At 40.1% G+C, this 24,179-nt stretch overlaps 1 protein-coding gene across 6 annotated transcripts in view; it reads right to left on the reverse strand.

Annotated features, from left to right (window-relative positions):
• Positions 1-8,102: 8,102 nt before the first annotated feature.
• Positions 8,103-24,179, reverse strand: part of LOC126236636 (glycerol kinase-like) — a 280,730-nt gene continuing 264,653 nt past the window's right edge. For all 6 annotated transcript variants that reach the window (XM_049946086.1, XM_049946085.1, XM_049946089.1 and 3 more), the window contains 2 exons: positions 16,371-16,457; positions 8,103-8,412 (listed from right to left, as the gene is read on the reverse strand). In XM_049946086.1, coding sequence (XP_049802043.1) covers positions 8,318-8,412; positions 16,371-16,457 — 182 coding nt within the window. In that variant the 3' untranslated portion in view covers positions 8,103-8,317. The remainder of the gene's footprint in view (positions 8,413-16,370; positions 16,458-24,179) is intronic.

A 24,179-nucleotide genomic window follows, 5' to 3' on the forward strand; every position in this document is an offset into this window, starting at 1 on the left:
AAGGTTAATAATGTGGCAGAGATTCTCAGAAAGTAAAGAAAGAAAACTTTTACAGTTACATCATACTTGGCTTTATCAATATCAATTATTTTGTGATATAGGGTTGATGTTGTTTTAGTTATTCGTGTTGCACTATTTCCCAATGATGTAGTACCAAAGTGCTGCAGAACGTTCAGGAAAGTGATAGCCTACTAACTTGTCAATATCTGCGTTAATATTCATATACCCACATAAAGTAGCATAAGCCTTAAAGTTATAGGCTGTATCCAGAACTTGGGTTAATTTGGTGAAGAAAACATCCAAATTTCCACTATGTGATTTGTATACACATAGTAGGTTAATTTCTTTTTCTGTCCTTTAATTTTATTCCAGCTATTTCAAAATACTTATCCTCACTGAGAACACCAGTATCAGAGCTGACTTTAAAATGTAAATGATTTTTATGTAGATACAAGATCCTTTACCTTTCAGGGATTTCTGCAATACAAAATGCTCTTTGACATGATGTTAAAGCTACATCACTATTTCTGTTCCCTTACATCAAGGCTCTGAAATGCATACTACTGAGGTATATCAGGAAAGATGTTCAACCTCAACTTGCTGGATTTTATTACTCACTGACTGAATATTTTGGTGGAGAATTGTTAAACCAGTAAACTTTTCATCATTGCTTACCCTGGAAGTCTCTCCTTTTCTCTGGTCAATAAATATATCCTTCAGGTGTACAGAAAGCATTGTTTTCCTTTACCCTGCTACACTTATTCGTTCAATCTCATCTGTCGCTGAAGTTTCTTCTTTGTCTGGTTCTGCTGCTACTGGTTCGGCTGCTGCTATGGATTTGTCCCTTGTTTCTGATGTGTCCATTGTCTTCCATAACCAGTAGCTTTGTTTCCCTTATCTGTTGGTCTGGATGTTGTTTCTGCTTTTTTGGTTGCCTGCTTGCTTATTTTGATCTTCTGGCAATTTTCTACCTTCTAGTTTCTCTACCCCATCTCATGCTGCTGATGCTGATTTTCCTGTAATTAGATATTTATCACTGGCTGGTAATGCAATTAGGGCCAAGGATGCTGATGACTGTATGGCTTGAGGCTTTTTAAGGAAAAGTTCACTGTTTTCTTTTAGGACTTCATCATACATCTCCTACCACATTTCCTATGCAGCCCATACCTTGTAAAATGATCCCTCACTGAAGACAATACTTGTATAAATGCTGAATCTCACATACTGCTACAAAACTTCTTGGATTTGTTATTAGTTGTAATTAAATCTGTGTTGACACACAACTTTTCCATTAGATCGTGTCTCTGTGGAATGCATGCCATGACATTCACTTCTGTGTGTTCCCTGTAGTTTATCTTTTAGAACTCGTTCTGTTTATATGCTTTCATTATGGTAAACACTGTGGCAGACAATTTTTTGTGGATTTGCACATCGTAAGATTAGCAGGTGGTGCACATGAGCTCTGACATGTATTGTGTCGTTATCTTCACTGTGTTATAGAAGTTCCAAGCTTTAGAGTTTAAGTTTGCTTTTATCTAATGTCATTTTATCTTCTTCTTTCGGAAATAAAAAAGTAACTTCTGTATGTTCCAGAGCTTCATGAGATTATTTACGTGGAGAAATTACAAGGCCGTAACACCACCTGCTGCTAGACAGTGCTTACATTAAACTAAAAGAACACGTGATCTATTGCTGCACAAAGTCCATCATCCTCAGAGTCAGGCAGGTACTATACCAAGAGAAACACAGTGACAAGACACTGTCAGGGTTTTGCAGGCATCTGCGCAGTTATCTTCGCAGTGTTCGACAATTTGTTGCTCCATGCTTGTCAGTAACAATTACTGACCAAAGTATGGGCAGGATTGGCAGTATAAGATGATAGCACAAAGAGAGTCTATGTAACACTCAAGCAGCTTGCAACAATTGCCATGACATCGGTAAACTTGCTGGATGAAACTGACTGCTGCCGACCAGAATCAGAAGGCTCTGGACTGCGCAGCCATCATGCCATGACATCCATTAAGCGTTTCAGACAATACTCGAGATTTTACAGTCATGGTGGAAACACTAGAAAATCCAGCTGAACATGTAGCAACAACAGCAAGGTGCCAACAGTCCAAGCTAGGATCAGTTCAAGCCAACACCACCACCAGGTCAACCACGATGACAACAGTAAGAATCTGACAAGGTATGCTGGTATCATAAAGATTTCGGCCAATAGGCTGCAAAGCGTATGTCGCTATGCATTTGCTCGGATGGCTAATTTTTCTATAATAATAGTGCAGTTTCTACATGCCATCAGCAGCAACCACCCCATACACACATTGTACCATGTCAAGAAGACGATATGTGCCAGATAGGCATACCAGCACAACATTCCTTGTAGACACTGGCTCATACATCAGCACGCTGCCTGTCAGCCATGCAATGCATAACAAGCAGGATGTTCAGCCATGGTTGATGGCAGTTAATAACTCCACAATCTACACTTTCGGACACAAAGTGTGCACTGTCAACATTGATTTCTCCGATGAGTTCATATGGTCTGTTGTTGTCACAGAGTATCTGAATGTACATTAGATGCCAACTTCCTAGCACTTTTTGCATTAGCAGTTGACCTGCAGGGAGCAGATTTGCTAAGCTTAGTGGTGAACGCTATAGTAGCAGTAGATACAGGCCATCCAGCTGATGGTGTGCTGCAGAGGATAGACAACGAAAATCCCTCAAAGGAATATAGCACAGCTGCAACATGGAAGCCTTCTGACAACCACACAAGAAGTCAGCAAATGAGTTGGAAGCACAAGTTCACTGCAACAGAACCAAGCACAATACCATGCACTACACCTGTACTACACCAGAACTGCTTGTCTCGCTACACGGTCACAAAATCACAGGGGAACGGCTGACAGATGATGGCAATTTTTAAGGAAATGTTAGTCTGGAGTTATTTGCTAGTTGGACAGCTCCTCTCCTTTGCCCCAACACCTGGTTCACAAGAAATATGGCTTGTGGAGGCCATAGGGTGATTACAAGGCTTTAAATGCCCGAAAAAATCCCAGACATGTTTCTGGTTCTCAACATACAGGACTTCACCTGTGCACTGGCAGGCACAAAAGTTTCTAGTGTCTTTGACCATAAAAAAGCATACAACCAGATATGAATACCTACCAGCAACATCCCAAATACTGCAGTGATCATGCCATTTGGTTTATTTGAATTTTCATTCCTTCCTTTTGGCCCAAATAACACCTCCCAGACTTGGCAATGTTTCATCGATGAAGTACTCAAAGGACTTCAATTTTAGTTCATGTTCTTGGGAACATTTTGGTGTTCTCCCTTAGCGCTCTAGTGCATGAACATCATCTGTGCAAAGCAAGCAACTGGTTGTTTGACCATGGAGTAGTATTAAATGGAAAGAAATGTCACAGGGAAGACTCTTTACCTTCATAGCATTTGCCCATTGGCAGAAAAAGTTACAACATTGGAATCTACGCAAAGCCAGCAGATTATTAGCAACTGAGATGTGACCTAGGAATGATAAATTTTTACCATCTCCTCCCAGCTGTGGCAGCTCTACAGGCACTGCTCATAGATGCACTTGTAGCATGCGACACCACAGGAAGCTGATCTGTAAAGTAGACACCCAAAACAGACAAGGCATTCCTGACCTCATGTTGAGCTTTAAACCAGGCAGTGTTGCTTACTCACACGATGCCTCATGCACCTTGGCTATAATTGTTGATGCAAGTCAGTAAGCAATCTGTGCAGTACTTCACCAACAAGCAGATCAACTCTCACAACCACTAAACTTTTTTCTGAAATTCTGCAATCATTCTAACAGAAGCACACTGCATGTGATAAGGAACTGTTGGCAATATAAGAGGCAATTTAGTACTCTGACTTCAAATAGAAGCTCGACCAGTAACCATTTTTACAGATCATAAAATGATTACCTCCACATTCTAGAAAGTTAGGAAGAAGTGTTCACCAAGACAGTTTCGATATACTGAGTTCATAAGCCAGTTTATGACAGACATTTGCCATGTAGAAAGTGCTGAAAATTTATTGGCCACCTACTTTTCTCATACTTGTGGGGTGGCAGAGATTACAGACCATAAAAAACTTGCTGTGGAGCAGGCCATGGACCTGGAGTTATGACGGCTGTTAAACAACTCTTCTAAGGGGTTAAACCTTGAGCAGGTTTATGTGCACATCTCTGAATTGAAATTGTCATGTGATGTTTCCCAGCCCAAACTATGACCATACCTTTTAAAAAATGTTCCAAAAGACTGCCTCTGACAGCATCCATAGTTTATCTTACCTGGGGGGCCAGCACTATGATCAGATTACTTACAGATCATTTTGTGTGCCATTCTAGGAAGAAAGACGCACTTACATGGGCATGCTAGTGCATTCCACACCAACGAGGTATAGTGGGCTGTTACATACATGCCAACATCAGCAGCTTTCAAGGTACACCATGTTTACGTTTACTTGATTGGCCATCTTCTGTTCTTGGACATTGGAGGGATACAGGTCTGACTGTAGCAGTAGACAGATGTACCTGGTATGCGGAGATAACTGATCACCGACATATTGAGGGACACTACAGTGAATATGTTTGTGTAAGTATATGGACTGCATATTTGGATGCTCTCTCCACATTACAACCAATCAAGGCTCACAGTACTGCTTCTACACTATTTCAGAAACTGGCCAGACACTGTGGTTTTCAATGACACAACACAAACAGTTATTACCCTGATAATAATGGTGTGGTAAAATATTGGGACAGAACCTTAAGGACATCGCTAAAGTGTCACAAAGAAAAGTCGTCACAAGCATTCCCCTTAGTTCTATTAGGTCTTTGAATGGCACACAAACCAGTCATTGCTGCATCTAGTCAGAGATGGTTTATGGTGAGCCCCTACAAATTCCAGAAGACTACTTAGTGCTAGTACCACCACCAGACACAGCAAACTCCCATAACTGGTGCAAGAGTTAAAGCATCACTGCACCAATGTATCCTGCCCACCCCGCTCTCACCATTGCACTCATCAGGTGTTTGTACACAAAGATTTGCACAGCTGCTCACATATGATTCTGCAATTTAATAAATCAGGTTGCCACTACAGTCACCATACACTGGTCTTTCCCAGTGCTCAGCAGAGACCATCATACCACAGACGTACTACATAATGGTACACCACTGAAAATATAAATGTAGCACATCAAACTAGCATGGATTGTACCTCCAGTAATCTCAAAACACCTCACAGGCACATCACACTACAACTAGTCCAGAACAATGAAATCTTACTTCTCAGCCACCAGACAACCCTTCCTAGAGCTGTGGAACACACTGGTGCTTTAACCGACACTGTCACCACCACTGTAACACCCTAACCACAAAAGAATTGGTCCGCAGATCAAGCACCAAGATATCCCAGGTGCTCCGCATTACAGGGGGGCGAGGGGGGGGGGGGTGAACTGTGAGTGGAAGTGATACATTGTAGTGTACTTATGGACCAAAAGCTTAGCAGATGATGCGCATGAACTCCCTCACATGTATTGTGTTGTTATCTTTGACACTTTATAGAAGTTCCCATGTTTTGGAATTTAAGTTTTCTTTTATCTAACTTCATTGTACCTTTAACTTTTAGAAATAAAAAAAGTAACTTCTGTATGTTCTACTACTATGTGTGATTGTTTATGTGGAGAAATTATGAAGCCACAGCACCATCTGAGCCTCCCACCATTTTGCAGTTGCATCCTGGACTGAGTGAAATTTTACAATCCTTCAGTATTTCTAGTAATGGAGCTCCTGGGTTTGCTTTTACTTTGTTATTTTTATTTCGCATGCTGGCAGCAACTCCTTTTCCATGGTTATCAAAAAGTACAAGTATTTCTCTCTCCTGGATCATGTTTTCATGTCTGCACTTAAGATCTCTCTGTTTTTTTGCCACTGATATTTGTAAACACTCATGCCCCCTTCTTTGTTTTTAGTCACTGATATTTTTTAGTCACTGATATTTGTAAACACTCATTTCCCTTTTTCTTCCTTTCAGCAGAAGCACCTATTTGTTCAAGGTTTCGAGGTCAAGGCATAAAGAGAAGTGCTTCGTCCAGAGAACTTTTTTGCCAAATAAAGCTGTTGTTTTTCTCTGAAAGCTTGTTGCTTCAGATTTTTTGAGGCTATCCATCATCATTTCAAGCATTTCATGTACTTTTTCACTGCTTCTACGTTGCACTCAACACTTACGAAACACACTGTTAATGATCGACACTGTATTTACTTGCTATGGAATCATGCAGACTACAGTAAATATTTCCACAATAACAAATTGAGAATTGTTTCACAGTTTTTATGCACTCCAAGTATATCCACTTGTGTGTTTATACCTTTTACCAATTTTTCAGCACACTTTACACAATTTAGGCACAATAAATTGTCATTATTTATGGAGCCATTCATCAAAATGTCTATAGTGTTTATGACTTTAATGCTTCATACATGCAGTCATGTGCCTTAATAATAATAAAGGGCTACAAAGTGTACCTTAAGTTGGTTGTGCAGCCAAGTCAGTAAGCAAAGCAGTCTCTTACTGTAATAGTATAATTCCTCAAGGGGTAAGTTTAAAAATATAAAAGATAAAAAGAGCTATCAATATTGTGTACATTTTCTGCAATGACTTAGACCTTCACTTAATGTTGCTGCCCCCAAAACTTTAATGAGTAATAAAGTACTTTTTTTGTAATATTTTAATGTTTGCCTCACACACTGCCATATCATCATTATACGATTTAGAACCATTTTTGACAAGGAACATTTAGAACCAAATGTTTACTTTTGACGCTGTCTCACTCATATTTCAAACAAAAGCAACTTTTTAACCTCAATTTGAATTCACCATTCGTCTTCAGGGCTCCTTCCAGAAGGCGTTCAATACAGTTCCGCACTGTCGCCTGATAAACAAAGTAAGAGCCCATGGAATATCAGACCAGCTGTGTGGCTGGATTGAAGAGTTTTTAGCAAGCAGAACACAGCATGTTGTTCTCAATGGAGAGACATCTACAGACGTTAAAGTAACCTCTGGTGTGCCATAAGGGAGCGTTATGGGACCATTGCTTTTCACAATATATATATAAATGACCTAGTAGATAGTGTCAGAAGTTCCATGCGGCTTTTCGCGGATGATGCTGTAGTATACAGAGAAGTTGCAGCATCAGAAAATTGCAGCAAAATGCAGGAAGATCTGCAGCTGATAGGCACTTGGTGCAGGGAGTGGCAACTGACCCTTAACATAGTCAAATGTAATGTATTGTGAATACATAGAAAGAAGGATCCTTTATTGTATGATTATATGATAGCAGAACAAACACTGGTAGCAGTTACTTCTGTAAAATATCTGGGAGTATGCGTACAGAACGATTTGAAGTGCAATGATAATATAAAATTAATTGTTGGGAAGGCGGGTGCCAGGTTGAGATTCATTGAGAGCATCCTTAGAAAATGTAGTCCATCAACAAAGGAGGTGGCTTACAAAACACTCGTTCGACCTATTCTTGAGTATTGCTCATCTTTGTGGGATCCGTACCAGGTCAGGTTGACAGAGGAAATAGAGAAGATCCAAAGAAGAGTGGCGCGTTTCGTCACAGGGTTATTTGGTAAGCGTGATAGCGTTATGGAGATGTTTTGCAAACTCAAGTGGCAGACTCTGCAAGAGAGGTGCTCTGATCGCGGTGTAGCTTGCTGTCCAGGTTTCGAGAGGATGCGTATAGAATATATTGCTTCCCCCTATTTATACCTCCCGAGGAGATCACAAATGTAAAATTAGAGAGAGATTCGAGCGTACACGGAGGCTTTCTGGCAGTCGTTCTTCCCGCGAACCATATGTGGCTGGAACAAGAAAGGGAGGTAATGACAGTGGCACGTAAAGTGCCCTCCAGCACACACCATTGGATGGCTTGCGGAGTATAAATGTATAATGCTATGCTGCCTAATAACCAGTGTATGACTCAACTTTTTACATTACTTCTGCTGCAGTAAAAGAAGATATTTTCTTTAGTATGTGTGCTGGGATTTTTATTGTATAAAATACTTATAACTGAGTAAAGACTTTATTTTTCATCAATAATTTAAAAACATAAAAATAAAATTTCAAAATTTAACAGCAAATATGTACAATAGTGGCTGAATGTACAAAAAATTATAACAACCTTTACTGTCATGCAACAGCTACAGACGGGGAAAAAGACACTGGCACTACATAAAAGATTCATAGTATCTGCAAAGGCATAACTGTCGGCTCTGATGTCATCTGCCAAGTTCCCTGGCTAGGACGAGCAAACCAATACTTGTCATGAGGAAAAGGCTTGCTGGAATCGATGCAAGAAGTCGATATCGTTCATCTGAAAAATTCAGACAAAAATTAAACTCGCCAAATAAATCACTTTAAGACACAACAGATATTAACATTTTCATACAGGTGTAACAAAAAGACTGAAAAATTAATGGACAGTATGTGTCCTTAAACACAGCAAAATTTTCCAGTCTTGTAGAGTTTTTGTACAATAATAAGTATGATTTTGAAACAATAAGTCTGTGCCTGTTTCCATTATTTCATTTTTACCTCTGTAAATGAAAATTTATAAATATTAAATGAGCATGAACTTTAAGGTAATTCCTTCTGTTTCTTTTTTTTTTTTATCTACATCTGCATCTGTACTCTACAAACTATCATATAGCATGTGGTATGGGATACACTATGTAGCAGAAGCAGTTTCTCTTCTTCCTTTCCCATATGTTGAGAGTGTGTGCGTGTGCGTGATGAAAAATTGTTGGTATTGCTCTGTACGCCTCTAAAATTCTCTAATTTTGCTCTTTTGAGCATTTTGATAGATATAAGTTGGAGAAAGTAATATGCTTCTTGATCTGTGAAATGTCTGTTTTCACTATGGAGAAAGTTAGTATTTAATCCAAGATTGTGAAAATGTGTTAATTAGGAACTTTATGCTACTGTTTTCTCTGTTCCCCTTGTCGGGCAAATATTAAATTTCTGCCACCTGCATTCAGATTGGCAATACTGAGTTGAATACTACCAATTAAGCATGCTTCAATCATGAAGATAGGCTGTGCATAATGGTACCATAGTCAGAGATACTCAACTGGTGGCCCTGTTCACATTTAATGCTACAACTGTCACTTTATTTTACTACATTTCTCTTTCTTAGATTTTTGTTGTGTTCTGTTTGTGCAGCAAACAGAAGACAAAACATATTAGCTTAGCCATTTTAATTGGTTTCTGACAGTACAACAGTTTCTATCTCTTGATCAGCAAGTAAAATCAAAATCGGTAGAGCAATGCTGGATGTTTGTTTTGAGGCAAGGGGAGAGGTGCAGAAGCTGGGTCATTGGTTCCATGTGGCTGCTTGAAGTGGGGCTGTTAGCTGCATCAGCAGTAGCAACAAGCAACCAGACACTAGGCAGAAAAATTCTTCTGGCAAGCGGAAGCTGCCAGATTCGCACATGTGCAGAGTCCTCCTATGAGTCAGGTGTGCACTACACATTAGAGGCTGCTACTCAGGTAGCTGACTGTGAGGGGCACGTGCACGTGCACGCACACGCGCACGCACGCCGCCCCCCCCCCCCCCCACACACACACACACACATTTTTAGGTTTGACACTCTCGATCCAATCCAACAGCAAGAAACCCAGAAGTATCAGTGTAAGATTGAAAGAAATGGCTCCCACAGTTTAGAGTATTAAAATCCTAATTGTAAACTGCCAAAGCAGTCACAACAAAGTGTCACAGATTGAAGTGCTTATTTGAAGTGGTGAAGTTCACATAATACTAGGTATAGAAAGATGGACGAAACCTGAAATTGATAGCACCGAGATTTTTGGGGAAAATTTAGGTGTACATCAAAAGGATATGCAAATGGGAAAAGTAGATGGTTTATTTGTCACTGTAGGCACGAAATTCCAATTCAACAAGATAGAAGTTGAAGCTGCATGTGACTGTTTGGGCAAGAGTCATATCAGGGGTGGGCATAAAATGATAATTGGCCCCTTCTGTTATCCACCAGACCCATCTCCTGATGTAACCAAAAACTACAGGGAACACCTCAGTTCACTTGTACGTAAGTTCCCCAATCATACTGTAATCACTGGTGAAGACTTTAATCATCCAACAATTAATTGGGAAAATTACAGTTTTGTTAGTGGTGGGCATGTGAAGACAGCCTGTGAAACACTAAATGCTGTCTCTGAAAACTACCTACAACAGATCGTTAGGAACCCCATTCACAATGGAAATATATTGGATTTAATGGCAATAAACAGTCCTGATCTCTTTGAGGATGCCCTAATTGAAATTGGTATCATTAACCAGGAAGCAGTTGTGGCAACGATGATTAACAAAGTACAAAGGACAACTAAGCAAGCAGAAAGATATATATGTTCAGTAAACAAGATAAAATATCGGTAGTGTCATATTTCAATGAAGAACTCTAACCTTTCAGCACAGGACAAGAGCACGTAGAACAACATGGCTCTATTTTAAAATAATAGTTGACCATGCACTGGATACATATGTACCCAGTAGAAGAGTTCATAATTGGAAGGAACATCCATGGTATACAGTCACTGTAAAGAAACCTTTACAGAAACAGAGATTACTGCATATTAGTGAATAGATGAATTAAATGAGTATTCAACTTCCTGGCAGATTAAAACTGTGTGCCCGACCGAGACTCGAACTCGGGACCTTTGCCTTTCGCGGGCAAGTGCTCTACCATCTGAGCTACCGAAGCACGACTCACGCTCGGTCCTCACAGCTTTACTTCTACCAGTACCTCGTCTCCTACCTTCCAAACTTTACAGAAGCTCTTCTGCGAACCTTGCAGAACTAGCACTCCTGAAAGAAAGGATACTGCAGAGACATGGCTTAGCCACAGCCTGGGGGATGTTTCCAGAATGAGGACCGGGCGTGAGTCGTGCTTCGGTAGCTCAGATGGTAGAGCACTTGCCCGCGAAAGGCAAAGGTCCCGAGTTCGAGTCTCGGTCGGGCACACAGTTTTAATCTGCCAGGAAGTTTCATATCAGCGCACACTCCGCTGCAGAGTGAAAATCTCATTCTGTAAATGAGTATTACTGTCAGTGGTATTGAGAAACAGCAGAAATCATTAAAACTGAACAAAGCTCCAGGGCCAAATGGAATCCCTGCCAGTTTCTATACAGAATTTGTGATGGAGTTAGCGCTCTTCTAACTACAATCTATCGTAGATCCCTCTAACAAAAAACCGTGCCCAGTTCTTGGAAAAAAAGTGGAAAAAGGCAGGTCACAGCCTTGTACAAGAAGGGCAGTACAAGTGATCCACAAAATTATTGTCCAATATCCTTGACATTGATTTGTTTGTAGAATTGTAGAATATATTCTGAGCTCAAATATAATGAGGTATCTCGAACAAAAGGGCTTCCTCCATGCCACCCAACACGAATTCAGAGAACATTGCTGACGTGATACCCAACTTGCACTTATCTCACGACATACTGAAAGCTTTGAATCAAGGCATTCAGGTAGATGCAGTGTTTCTGATTTCTGAAAAGCATTTGACTCATTACCACAACTATGCTTATTGTCAAAAGTATGATCATATGGGACATTCAGTGAAATTTGTGACTGGTTTGAGGACTTTTTGGTAGGGAACATGTTATCTTGGATGGAGAGTCATCATCAGGGTGCCCCCAAGAAAGAGTAATTGGGATCCTTGCTGTTCATGTTGTATATTAATGACCTTGCAGACGATATTAATAGTAACCTCAGGCTTATTGCAGATGATGCAGTTATCAATAATGAAGTACTATCTGAAAGAAGCTGTATAAATATTCAGTCAGATCTTGATAAGATTTCAACATGGTGCAGACATGGCAACTAGCTTTAAATGTTCAGAAATGTAAAATGGAGCACTTTACAAAATGAAAAAGCATAGTATCCTCTGACTATAATATCAATGGGTCCCTGTTGGAATCAGCCAACTCATACAAATAACTGGGTGTAACACTTTGCTGGGATATGAAATGGGATGATGACATAGGTTCAGTTGCGGGTAAAGCAAGTGGTAGATCTTGGTTCATTGGTAGAATATGGAGTAAGTGCAATCAGTCAACAAAGGATATTACTTACAATTAACTCATGTGAATGGTTCTAGAATGTTGCTCAACTGTGTGGGACTCATACCAAATATGACTAACAGGGGATATTGAATACATACAGAGAAGGGCAGTATGAATGGTCACAGGTTTGTTTAATCCATGAGAGAGTATCACAGAGATACTGAAGGATCTGAACTGGAAGACTGTTGAAGATAGACACTAACTATCCAGAGAAAATCTATTAACAAAGTTCCAAGAACTAGCTTTAAATGATGACTCTACAAAAGTACTACAATTGCCGATGTATCACTCACTTAGGGATCATCAGGATAAAATGAGAGTAAGTACTGCACTTGCAGATGCATTCAAACAATCATTCTTCCTGCACTCCATACGTGAATGGAATGGGAAGAAACGCTAATAACTGGTACAATGGGTTGTACCCTCTTCCATGCACCTCACTGTGGTTTTCAAAGTATAGCTGTAGATGTAAAATTAGGTGACTTGTGAGTACAGATGCGGTGCCAACTCGCTCCAGCGACCTATCAAGGCCTCACTGCTTCGGTGCCATGATCCATCGCCGCTGTTTTCTGTGCCAAAGGGGACACAACAGCTATTAGGTAGGTGGTCATAATGTCCTGGCTGATCAGTGTACATTATCCCAGAAAATTTGCATTTGCACCACGATAATGGTCTTGTTGTATTCCATTTCATTTGGTTGTTTAAGTTGGATGTGTTCCTTTCACCTCTCCTCAATTGTTCTGATATGCAACTCCCATGTAAGACATGCCAGATTTGCGTGGAATGCAGTACGTACTCAGCTTTCGGCATCTTAGATCATCTTTAACATTACTACCGAGACCTATTACCTCTGTTGTCAGGAACAAAATACACTGGATGCCACATACCATGGAAGTCTACAGATCTTTCTAGAGACTGGACCAGCATAAGGTAGACAAGCGATAGCGATTCTTAGCCTTTCCTTTCTCTCTCTCTCTCTCTCTCTACCTCTTCCTCATGCACTGGTGATTTTGAGTGTAAAGCCTACTCAATTTGTCAGTCCTAGCACTCAGTCCTTCAGAACCCTAACAGTAGGTGTTTTAATGCTTAGCAGAGATTCTTCTTGTCTGACAGCATTTGAAATCTATGGACCAGAGGTATTAGCATGGAGTTGTTTGATTGGAGTCAGGGCCGTGAGTACACATTACAACACAGCTAACAGAACAAAAACAGAATAAAAAAATAGGAGTGCGGATAAGCTACTACAAACAGTATAGTGAATGCATTATTGTGGCCAAGATAGACACGAAGCCCGTGCCTACTACAGTAGTACAAGTTTATATGCCAACTAGCTCTGCAGATGACGAAGAAATTGATGAAATGTATGATGAGATAAAAGGAATTATTCAGGTAGTGAAGGGAGACCAAAATTTAATAGTCATGGGCGACTGGAATTCGATAGTAGGAAAAGGGAGAGAAGGAAACATAGTAGGTGAATATGGATTGGGGGCAAGAAATGAAAGAGGAAGCCGTCTGGTAGAATTTTGGACAGAGCATAACTTAATCATAGCTAACGCTTGGTTCAAGAATCATAAAAGAAGGTTGTATACATGGAAGAATCCTGGAGATACTAGAAAGTATCAGATAGATTATATAAAAGATTTAGGAACCAGATTTTAAATTGTAAGACATTTCCAGAGGCAGATGTGGACTCTGACCACAATCTATTGGTTATGAACTGTAGATTAAAACTGAAGAAACTGCAAAAAGGTGGGAATTTAAGGAGATGGCACCTGGATAAACTGAAAGAACCAGAGGTTGTACAGAGTTTAAGGGAGAGCGTAAGGGAACATTTGACAGGAATGGGGGAAAGAAATACAGTAGAAGAAGAATGGGTTGCTCTGAGGAATGAAATAGTGAAGGCAGCAGAGGATCAAGTAGGTAAAAAGACGAGGGTTAGCAGAAATCCTTGGGTAACAGAAGAAATATTGAATTTAATTGATGAAAGGAGAAAATATAAAAATGCAGTAAATGAAGCAGGCAAAAAGGAATACAAACGTCTCAAAAATGAGACTGACACGAAGTGCAAAATGGCTAAGCAGGGATGGCTAGAGAACAAATGTTAGGATGTAGAGGCTTATCTCACTAGGGTTAAGATAGATACTGCCTACAGGAAAATTAAAGAGACCTTTGGAGAACAGAGAGCCACTTGTATGAATATCAAGAGCTCAGATGGAAACCAAGTTCTAAGCAAAGAAGGGAAAGCAGAAACGTGGAAGGACTATATAGAGGGTCTATACAAGGGTGATGTACTTGAGGACAATATTATGGAAATTGAAGAGGATGTAGATGAAGATGAAATGGAAGATACGATACTGACAGAGCACCGAAAGACCTGAGTCAAAACAAGGCCCCGGGAGTAGACAACATTCCATTAGAACTACTGACAGCCTTGGGAGAGCCAGTCCTGACAAAACTCTACCATCTGGTGAGCAAGATGTATGAGACAGGCGAAATTCCCTCAGACTTCAAAAAGAATATAATAATTCCAGTCCCAAAGAAAGCAGGTGTTGACAGATGTGAAAATTACCAAACTATCAGTTTAATAAGTCACAGCTGCAAAATACTAACGCGAATTCCTTACAGATGAATGGAAAAACTGGTAGTACCCGACCTCGGGGAAGATCAGTTTGGATTCCTTAGAAATGTTGGAATACGTGAGGCAATACTGACCTTATGACTTATCTTAGAAGAAAGATTAAGGAAAAGCAAACCTACGTTTCTAGCATTTGTAGACTTAGAGAACACTTTTGACAATGTTGACTGGAATATTCTTTTTCAAATTCTAAAGGTGGCAGGGGTAAAATACAGGGAGCGAAAGGCTATTTACAATTTGTTTAGAAACCAGATGGCCGTTATAAGAGTCAAGGGGCATGAAAGGGAAGCAGTGGTTGGAAAGGGAGTGAGGCAGGGTTGTAGCCTCTCCCCGATGTTATTCAATCTGTATATTGAGCAAGCAATAAAGGAAACAAAAGAAAAATTCGGAGTAGGTATTAAAATCCACGGAGAAGAAATAAAAACTTTGAGGTTCGCCAATGACATTGTAATTCTGTCAGAGACAGCAAAGGACTTGGAAGAGCAGTTGAATGGAATGGACATGTCTTGAAAGGAGGATATAAGATGAACATCAACAAAAGCAAAACGAGGATAATGGAATGTAGTCGAATTAAGTCGGGTGATGCTGAGGGAATTAGATTAGGAAATGAGACACAAAGTAGTAAAGGAGTTTTGTTATTTGGGGAGCAAAATAACTGATGATGGTCGAACTAGAGAGGATATAAAACGTAGACTGGCAATGGCAAGGAAAGCGTTTCTGAAGAAGAGAAATTTGTTAACATCGAGTATAGATTTCAGTGTCAGGAAGTCGTTTCTGAAAGTATTTGTATGGAGTGTAGCCATGTGTGGAAGTGAAACATGGACGATAAATAGTTTAGGCAAGAAGAGAATAGAAGCTTTCGAAATGTGGTGCTACAGGAGAATGCTGAAGATTATATGGGTAGATCACATAACTAATGAGGAGGTATTGAATAGAATTGGGGAGAAGAGGAGTTTGTGGCACAACTTGACAAGAAGAAGGGATCGGTTGGTAGGACATGTTCTGAGGCATCAAGGGATCACAAATTTAGCATTGGAGGGCAGCGTGGAGGGTAAAAATCATAGAGGGAGACCAAGAGGTGAATACACTAAGCAGATTCAGAAGGACGTAGGTTGCAGTAATTACTGGGAGATGATGAAGCTTGCACAGGATAGAGTAGCATGGAGAGCTGCATCAAACCATTCTCAGGACTGAAGAAAACAATAACAACAACTACAACAATAACAGAACCTGAAGACGATTCAGTCAATTGTTAGAATATCATACAGAAGAATAGAATCATCTACTTGGTTAAACATCCATACATACACCACTAATCAATGACACTGAGAATATACAAAAGATCACAATTTGATAACACTACCCACTTGAATAGAACAAAGACAACACTACTACAATCATCTAAAACTGAGGTACTCGAGTTGACATTTGACTTTTGTTATTGTGCACATAACAAAACATATTGATACCAATGTCTTCCTCTGCAAGGTTGAGGACTTTTCACTTTCTGCTTGCATTTTGATTTGGTTCTTTTGAATAGAAGTACACATACAAACCTGTCATTGCAACAGATTTCTTTGTTGTGACCCATCCTAGGCTTCTTTGAACTGCCATTTTCCATTTGTTGTATCTATGGTCCCGTTCTGTGGAGGAAAAAAAAAATGTAAGTTCAATAAGCCATGTAGTTAGAAACATTATAATAATATTACATGCGACTGCACTGCTGCTGTTCATTACACATTAAAAATAATGTAATACTAGGTGTTCTAGGTTTCTTCTTTATTATTTTCAACTCTACAAGGGGAGAGCATGACTTGGGAAATTTAGATTGAAGTGAGGCTTGTGTGGCTTTCAGTTTACCTAAAGAGTGTTATCTTCTAGCAGTAGTAAAATGCACTGGCCAGCCGATCCACAGAAAAAAGGTTTCAAAGTTTTACCCATACTAGTTTAATGAACACCTAAACTCATGTAAAAATAGCTCACAACACTTCTTTTTTTTTAACCTGCTGATCTGGATTCAATCCGAGCTTCAAGCATTCCCCCCCCCCCCCCCCCCCCCCCCATTTGGTAATAATCAGAAGGGTTTTGAAATAAAATGAACAACAAAAACTATCATAAATGAAATCATTAATGATTTTAGTTTATACATGATGCAACTGTTCCTTAGGTACAAGGAAACGAGTTAAGATTGATATTGTGTGGTTTCAATTGCCTGAGACTGCAGTCGTGGGTCCAGGTTGCGTTTGCTAGAGAGAGAGAGATTGTGTGTGTGTGTGTGTGTGTGTGTGTGTGTGTGTGTGTTGTTGACAAAGGCCTCAATAGCTGAAAGTTATAATTGTGAGAATCTTTTGTTGTGCCTATCTGCGACTCGGCATCTCCGCTGAATGGTGAGTAGCAACTTTCCTTCCCTAATATTGTTACATTTGTATTTTAAAATAGTTAGACAAAACTTTTTTTTCAATTATAACAAATCATCTGGTAGAATAAAAGTATCTTTTTTATTAGAACTGTTTTACATTTTTTAACATACAAGAACTTTAATGATAATAATCATAAAAACAGACTATCCTAACATGTGGCAAAGTTTATAAAATAATGATTTTTTACATGAACAAATTGTTTTGTAAATGGTCTGTAGGAAAACACACTTCATTGACATTAATAAAACTTCCTCTTTCACCAAAAAGTTTGGAAGCATACCAGGAATACCGAATCATTTCATTAAAAATTGGTGATGACAGTTGATGATGTACTATTGATTCTATTTCGATACAGTCTTCACAAGAATTTATTTTTCTGTCATTATGAATTAGATAAGTACATGTTTGTATATGCTTTCAAAAGGTGGAAAATCCAGGATAGAATAATGACAATATTATTAGCAGAGATGCTGAGTCGCAGATGGGTACAACAAAAGACTGTCAAAACAAATAAGCTTTCAGCCAGAAAGACCTTCACTGGAATCACACACACACACACACACACACACACACACACACACACACAGAGACAGAGAGAGAGAGAGAGAGAGAGAGAGAGAGAGAGAACTTGCACACACATGACCACAGTCTCTGGCTGCCGAGGTCTGGTATCGGCATCCAGAGACTGTGGTCATGTGTGAGTCATGCGTGCATGTCTTTTGGGCCCAAACCTTACATGTTTGACAGTCTTTTTTTGTGCCTATCTGTAGCTCTGCATCTCAGCTATATAGTGAGTACCAATTATCCTTTTCATATTTTTTTGTATATGCTTTACCAGATTTTTTTATTTGCTGATAAAAGTAGGTATCACAAGACTAAACATGAGGACATTTTTGGAGGAATCACTTTAATCATGCACATTGGTGACTCTCTCATCTTGGAAAACCTGATCATATAATTCTGGCTTTGTTTGGCCACTCCAAGAGTCAGTAATCAATAGAAACTTCCTTTCTCGACACAAGGTATCAGACAATGGTTAAGGAAGTCAGTGCACAATCCAGTTATTAGCTTTCCAGGTTTTGATGACATCTATATATTACGGTATATTGATAATTTTTACTTATGGACCGTCTGACAGCAACTGAATAAAACACAATTTTAGTGCCATACGCGTTTCGCCTTTATTTTCTGCAAGGCATCATCAGTGGCAGGTTGCGTGGACAATTTCTTACATATTATGCTCCTGTTGCATTTTTGGTGTTGTTCTTCTTCTTATGAACGCCAATTTGCGGTTTTTTCCACATTCCACAGCACTATGCACTGCATAGGATACGTGTGTAACTTACAGCTAAAAATATTAAGAATTCAGGAAAATGTCCAGAAGTAAACATGTAGCAAATATGCAGTTACAATTCACACACATTTAAAATCACACTACCACACACTTTCCCTAGTCATTCCTGGGTGTAAAGCACAATTATCCAGAAACAACAGTATATTATTCTGAAAGATCACAAACTGAGTGTACCTAGTACTGCATACTGCTAAGTTACAACTTACACAACTGGAGAGGTTGTGCTGTAATATGTAATTTAAACATCCCTGGTGGCCATTGAAGCCAACTAATCTGAAATGCACTCGAGCAGAAGCTTCCAGAATTTATTCGCATGTTGCATAAAAACTAAAGTCAAAGCAGTGGAAGCATAAGGATTGAAATGATATCAAAAAACACTTAGTGAAATACAAATAATGAAAGGAATTAAGGCAACTGGACTCTCCAATACAGTTTAGGCTCTGAGAGGTCAACAGGCATGCAAGCAAGATTGATAACAGCTGGGCTTTTGGACGATGGATAAGGATGTGTGATTAAGTTGTTTCAGTTAGGACTTCAACTAACTTTCATCATGCTCTAAAAGTAGTAGCATCATGCTCTAAAAGTAGTAGCATCATGCTCTAAAAGTAGTAGCATCATGCTCTAAAAGTAGTAGCATCATGCTCTAAAAGTAGTAGCATCATGCTCTAAAAGTAGTAGCATCATGCTCTAAAAGTAGTAGCATCATGCTCTAAAAGTAGTAGCATCATGCTCTAAAAGTAGTAGCATCTTTCCCACAATCTTTTCCATGTGTCCCATACTAGTAGTCTGCTGTCACCCAACTTACAAAATCTCCTTGTCATCCTTATGCCACACCTCCTCCCAACTCCTAGCCATATGGGTCATATCCCTGTGGAAGGAAGACAAAGTGCGAGACCTGGCTATACACCCTCCCACCAGTATGTCCTCTTTCAATATTGGCACAGTTATATTGTGTGTTTACTGAGCTTTCAATTGTGTTCTGTAATCTTCTCCTATGGTCCAAGTAGCCAATTGCTGAGAGTTTTTTAAGTGAGCTTTAAATAACTTCACACAATTCTCTCAAAGTAGATCTTCAAATGTATGTACTCAATCAGCTTTCATATACTTTTAACACAACAGATCAGTAATGTCACAGATTACAAAGAGTCTAACAAAATTTTAGAAGTGCTATGATAAACTATCCATACTCAATAAACTGTTCTTATTGCTAATTTTTCATAAATATCTTACTGAACTTGAATCAATGACAACAGCACATATATCACACATGTTGGCAATTATATACCTCTGAAAGTGCATTACTATAGCCTGCCTGGACATACTGACTGTGGTGTTGTTCACAATATCTATTTAAAGACATTTGTAACACTATTTCTACAAAATGATAAAATACATAGTTATTGAATTTATATTACAAATGATTTTATGTAGTGTAAATTCGTGCAGGCACTGATCTACATCTACATCTACATACATACTCCACAATCCACCATACGGTGCGTAGCAGAGGGTACCTCGTACCACAACTAGCATGTTCTCTTCCTGTTCCACTCCCAAACAGAACAAGGAAAAAATGACTGCCTATATGCCTCTGTACAAGCCCTAATCTCTCTTATCTTTGTGGTCTTTCCGCGAAATATAATTTGGCGGCAGTAAAATTGTACTGCAGTCAGCCTCAAATGCTGGTTCTCTAAATTTCCTCAATAGCGATTCACGAAAAGAATGGCTCCTTTCCTCCAGAGACTCCCACCTGAATTCCTGAAGCATTTCCGTAACACTCGCGAGATGATCAAACCTACCAGTAACAAATCTAGCAGCCCACCTCTGAATTACTTCAATGTCCTCCCTCAATCCGACCTGATAGGGATCCCAAACGCTCGAGCAGTACTCAAGAATAGGTCGTATTAGTGTTTTATAAGCTATCTCCTTTACAGATGAACCACATCTTCCCAAAATTCTACCTATGAACCGAAGACGACTATCCGCCTTCCCCACAACTGCCATTACATGCTTGTCCCACTTCATATCGCTCTGCAATGTTACGCCCAAATATTTAATCGACGTGACTGTGTCAAGCGCTACACTACTAATGGAGTATTCAAACATTACGGGATTCTTTTTCCTATTCATTTGCATTTATCTATATTTAGAATTAGCTGCCATTCTTTACACCAATCACAAATCCTGTCCAAGTCATCTTTTATCTCATCTTTTATCCTCCTACAGTCACTCAACAATGACACCTTCCCGTACACCACAGCATCAGCAGCAAGCAGCCGCACATTGCTATCCTCCCTATCCATAAGATCTTTTATGTAGATAGAAAACAACAGCGGACCTACCACACTTCCCCGGGGCACTCCAGATGATACCCTCACCTCTGATGAACACTCACCATTGAGGACAACGTACTGGGTTCTATTACTTAAGAAGTCTTCGAGCCACTCACATATTTGGAAACCAATCCCATACGCTTGTACCTTAGTTAGGAGTCTGCAGTGGGGCACCGAGTCAAACGAGTCTGCAGTGAGGCACCGAGTCAAACGCTTTCCGGAATCAAGGAATATGGAATCCGTCTGATACCCTTCATCCATGGTTCGCAAGATATCATGTGAAAAAAGGGCGAGTTGCATTTCGCAGGAGCGATGCTTTCTAAAGCCGTGCTGATGCATGGGCAGCAACTTCTCTGTCTCAAGGAAATTCAAAATTTTCGAACTGAGAATATGTTCGAGAATCCTGCAACAAACCGATTTTAAGGATATTGGTCTGTAATTTTGAGGATCCATCCTTCTACGCTTCTTATATACAGGCACCACCTGCGCTTCTTTCCAGATGCTCGGGACTAACTTTGGCAAGAGATTCGCGATAAATGCAAGCTAAGTAAGGAGCCAATGCAGTAGAGTACTCTCTGTAAAACCGAATTGGAATCCCATCAGGACCTGGTGATTTATTTATTTTCAACACAGTCAGCTGCTTCACAACCCCTATCACTATGTCCTCCATACGGGAATCTGTATGAGACTCAAACGGCAGTATGTTTGTATGATCCTCCTGCATGAAAGATTTCTCAAATGCTAAATTTAAAATTTCAGCTTTCGTTTAGCTGTCTTCCATTGCCAGGCCAGACTGATCAGTGAGTGACTGGATGGAAGCCTTCGACCTGCTTACCGATTTTACGTAAGACCAGAATTTCCTTGGGTTGTCAGTATGATCTTTTGCCAAGGTATGATGGTGGTAGTGGTTGTATGCTTCGCGCATTGCTCTTTCTACAGCAGCACAAATCTTTACTAACTTTTGCCTGTCCTCATTCTCCCGATCTTTCTTGTACTGCGAGTGCAACTGTCTTTGCTTCCTGAGCATTCTACGAATTTCGCTGTTAAACCACGGTGGGTCTTGTCCGTCCGTAACCCACTTTTTTGGCACATACTTCTCCAATGCGTGATTTACAATGTGTTTAAAACTTGCCCATAATTCTTCCACGTGCATCGTACCAGAAGTAAATGAAGTCGATTCATTTACTAAGTGGAATGCTAACAACTGCTTATCTGCTCTTTCTAGTAAGAATACTCTCCTAGCCTCCTGACCGACTTTTAAACTTTTGTAACCATAGTCGTAATGACAACATCATGATCACTAATCCCTGTCTCAACACTGACACCATCGATGAGGTCTGGTCTGTTCATGTCTACCAGACCTAAAATATTTCCATTACGTGTTGGCTGTCAATTTAGCTGCTCAAGACAGTTTTCGGATAATGTGTTCAAAATTAATTCACACGACAGCTTGTCTGTACCACCTGTAATGAATCCATAGACATCAGTGTCTATACTAGGTATGTTGAAGTCACCTCCGACTAATACAGCATGATCCGGGTATTTCTGCGATACAGTGTGTAGACTCCCTTTGAATGATTCTAGAACTGTCATGGTGGAACCTGGTGGCCGGTAATAACACCCAACAATTAACTTTATTTCTCCTAGCCCTGTTAAACGTGTCCAGATAACTTCACAATCACATTCTACTGTGACCTCAGTAGACACAATATTTTTGTCAACTGCAATGAAGACACCCCCTCCTACGGTGTCTAATCTGTCTTTCCGATACACGTTCCAACCCTCACTAAATATTTCAGAACTTCCTATCTCAGGGTTCAGCCAGCTCTCAGTCCCGAGAATAATTTGCGCACCACACACTTCCTGGAGGGCAGTAAATTCAGGAACTTTATTCCGAACACTCTGAAAATTTACTGCTAATATCTTGATAGCTGAAGTGTCTTTACACTGAGCGCGTCCTGATTTCCCTGCCTGCATGTCGACTGGTGAGTGTTCATCAGGACACCTCGCACTACTGCCTAGCCTAAAAAACCCCCATGTGCGTGCCACAAGTACTCTGCTACCCGAGTAGCCGCTTCCTTTGAGTAGTGCACCCCTGACCTATATAGGGGCGTCCTACAATTCCCCACCCAATAGCACAAGTCTAGAAATCTGCAGCCAAGACCGTCGCAGAGTCAATGAAGCCTCTGGTTGAGACCCTCCACTCGGCTCCAAACCAAAGGACCCCCATCCACTCTGGGAACGATGCTGCAAATAGAGAGCTCTGCTTGCACCTGCGTGCGAAGCCAGCGGTCATCACCAAATCTGCCAGCCGCCTGTACGAACTGAGGATCGCCTCAGAACCCAAGCGACAGGCATCATTGGTGCCGACGTGAGCAACTACACGACTGCACCCCGTACACTTGATAGCCGCAGGCAAAATCGCCTCCACATCTTGGATGAGGCCCCCCGGCAGACAAACCGAGTGCTCGTTGGAGTTCTTTCCAGCCCTGTACGCTATTTCCCTAAGGGGCTCCATCACCCACCTAACGTTGGAGCTCCCAATAACCAGCAAGCCTTTGCTCCCGTATGCCTGCTCGGGCCCTGCTGAAGGAGCAGCCACCTGCCCCCTGACAGGATGAATGGGCGAGATACACTGATATCTGTAGGATATAGAAAAGTTTGCCAACATTTTTTTGGAAATTTAAATTTTCTAATTGAAGTATTTCGTTGATTAATACTTCATCCTAGTTCAATTATAATTTTTTTGGAACAGAAATATCAGGGCTAAAATATTTTTCAAAGGATTAGATTTTAAGGTTCAAACAGCCTGGAAACCAACAATTTTTAGTAAAGATATCTTTTCTGAAAACAGTGCAATTAAAAAGTTAACATCATCTTTAGGAATAACAGAATTGCGACTTTCATGTAATGTAGGCGGTTTTTACAAATTATGAATTTTTAATATCTTTTTAAATAAAATGTATCTAAATGAACTGTTATACTGTTCTGATCAACTACCTGTGAAATCAGCCATGTCACATCAACCCTGCTGCAACATTCGCACATTCTTATGTGACCATTATCACCAAACAGCTGTAAGCTTCATTAATAGTCATCATCAAACTGTGGCCAAATGCAAAAAGTTGATTACCCAGTGGGCAAATAGCTGCTACAAATAAAGTTGGCCAACAAGAGGAAGAACATGCTGCTAAGGAAAACATGCTTATATTCAATGGCTGCTTTACAACGTGCAACAATTGATTCATCCCCCCCCCC

Source organism: Schistocerca nitens, chromosome 2, assembly GCF_023898315.1.
Source record: "Schistocerca nitens isolate TAMUIC-IGC-003100 chromosome 2, iqSchNite1.1, whole genome shotgun sequence".
In the NCBI taxonomy this organism is placed as follows: domain Eukaryota; kingdom Metazoa; phylum Arthropoda; class Insecta; order Orthoptera; family Acrididae; genus Schistocerca; species Schistocerca nitens.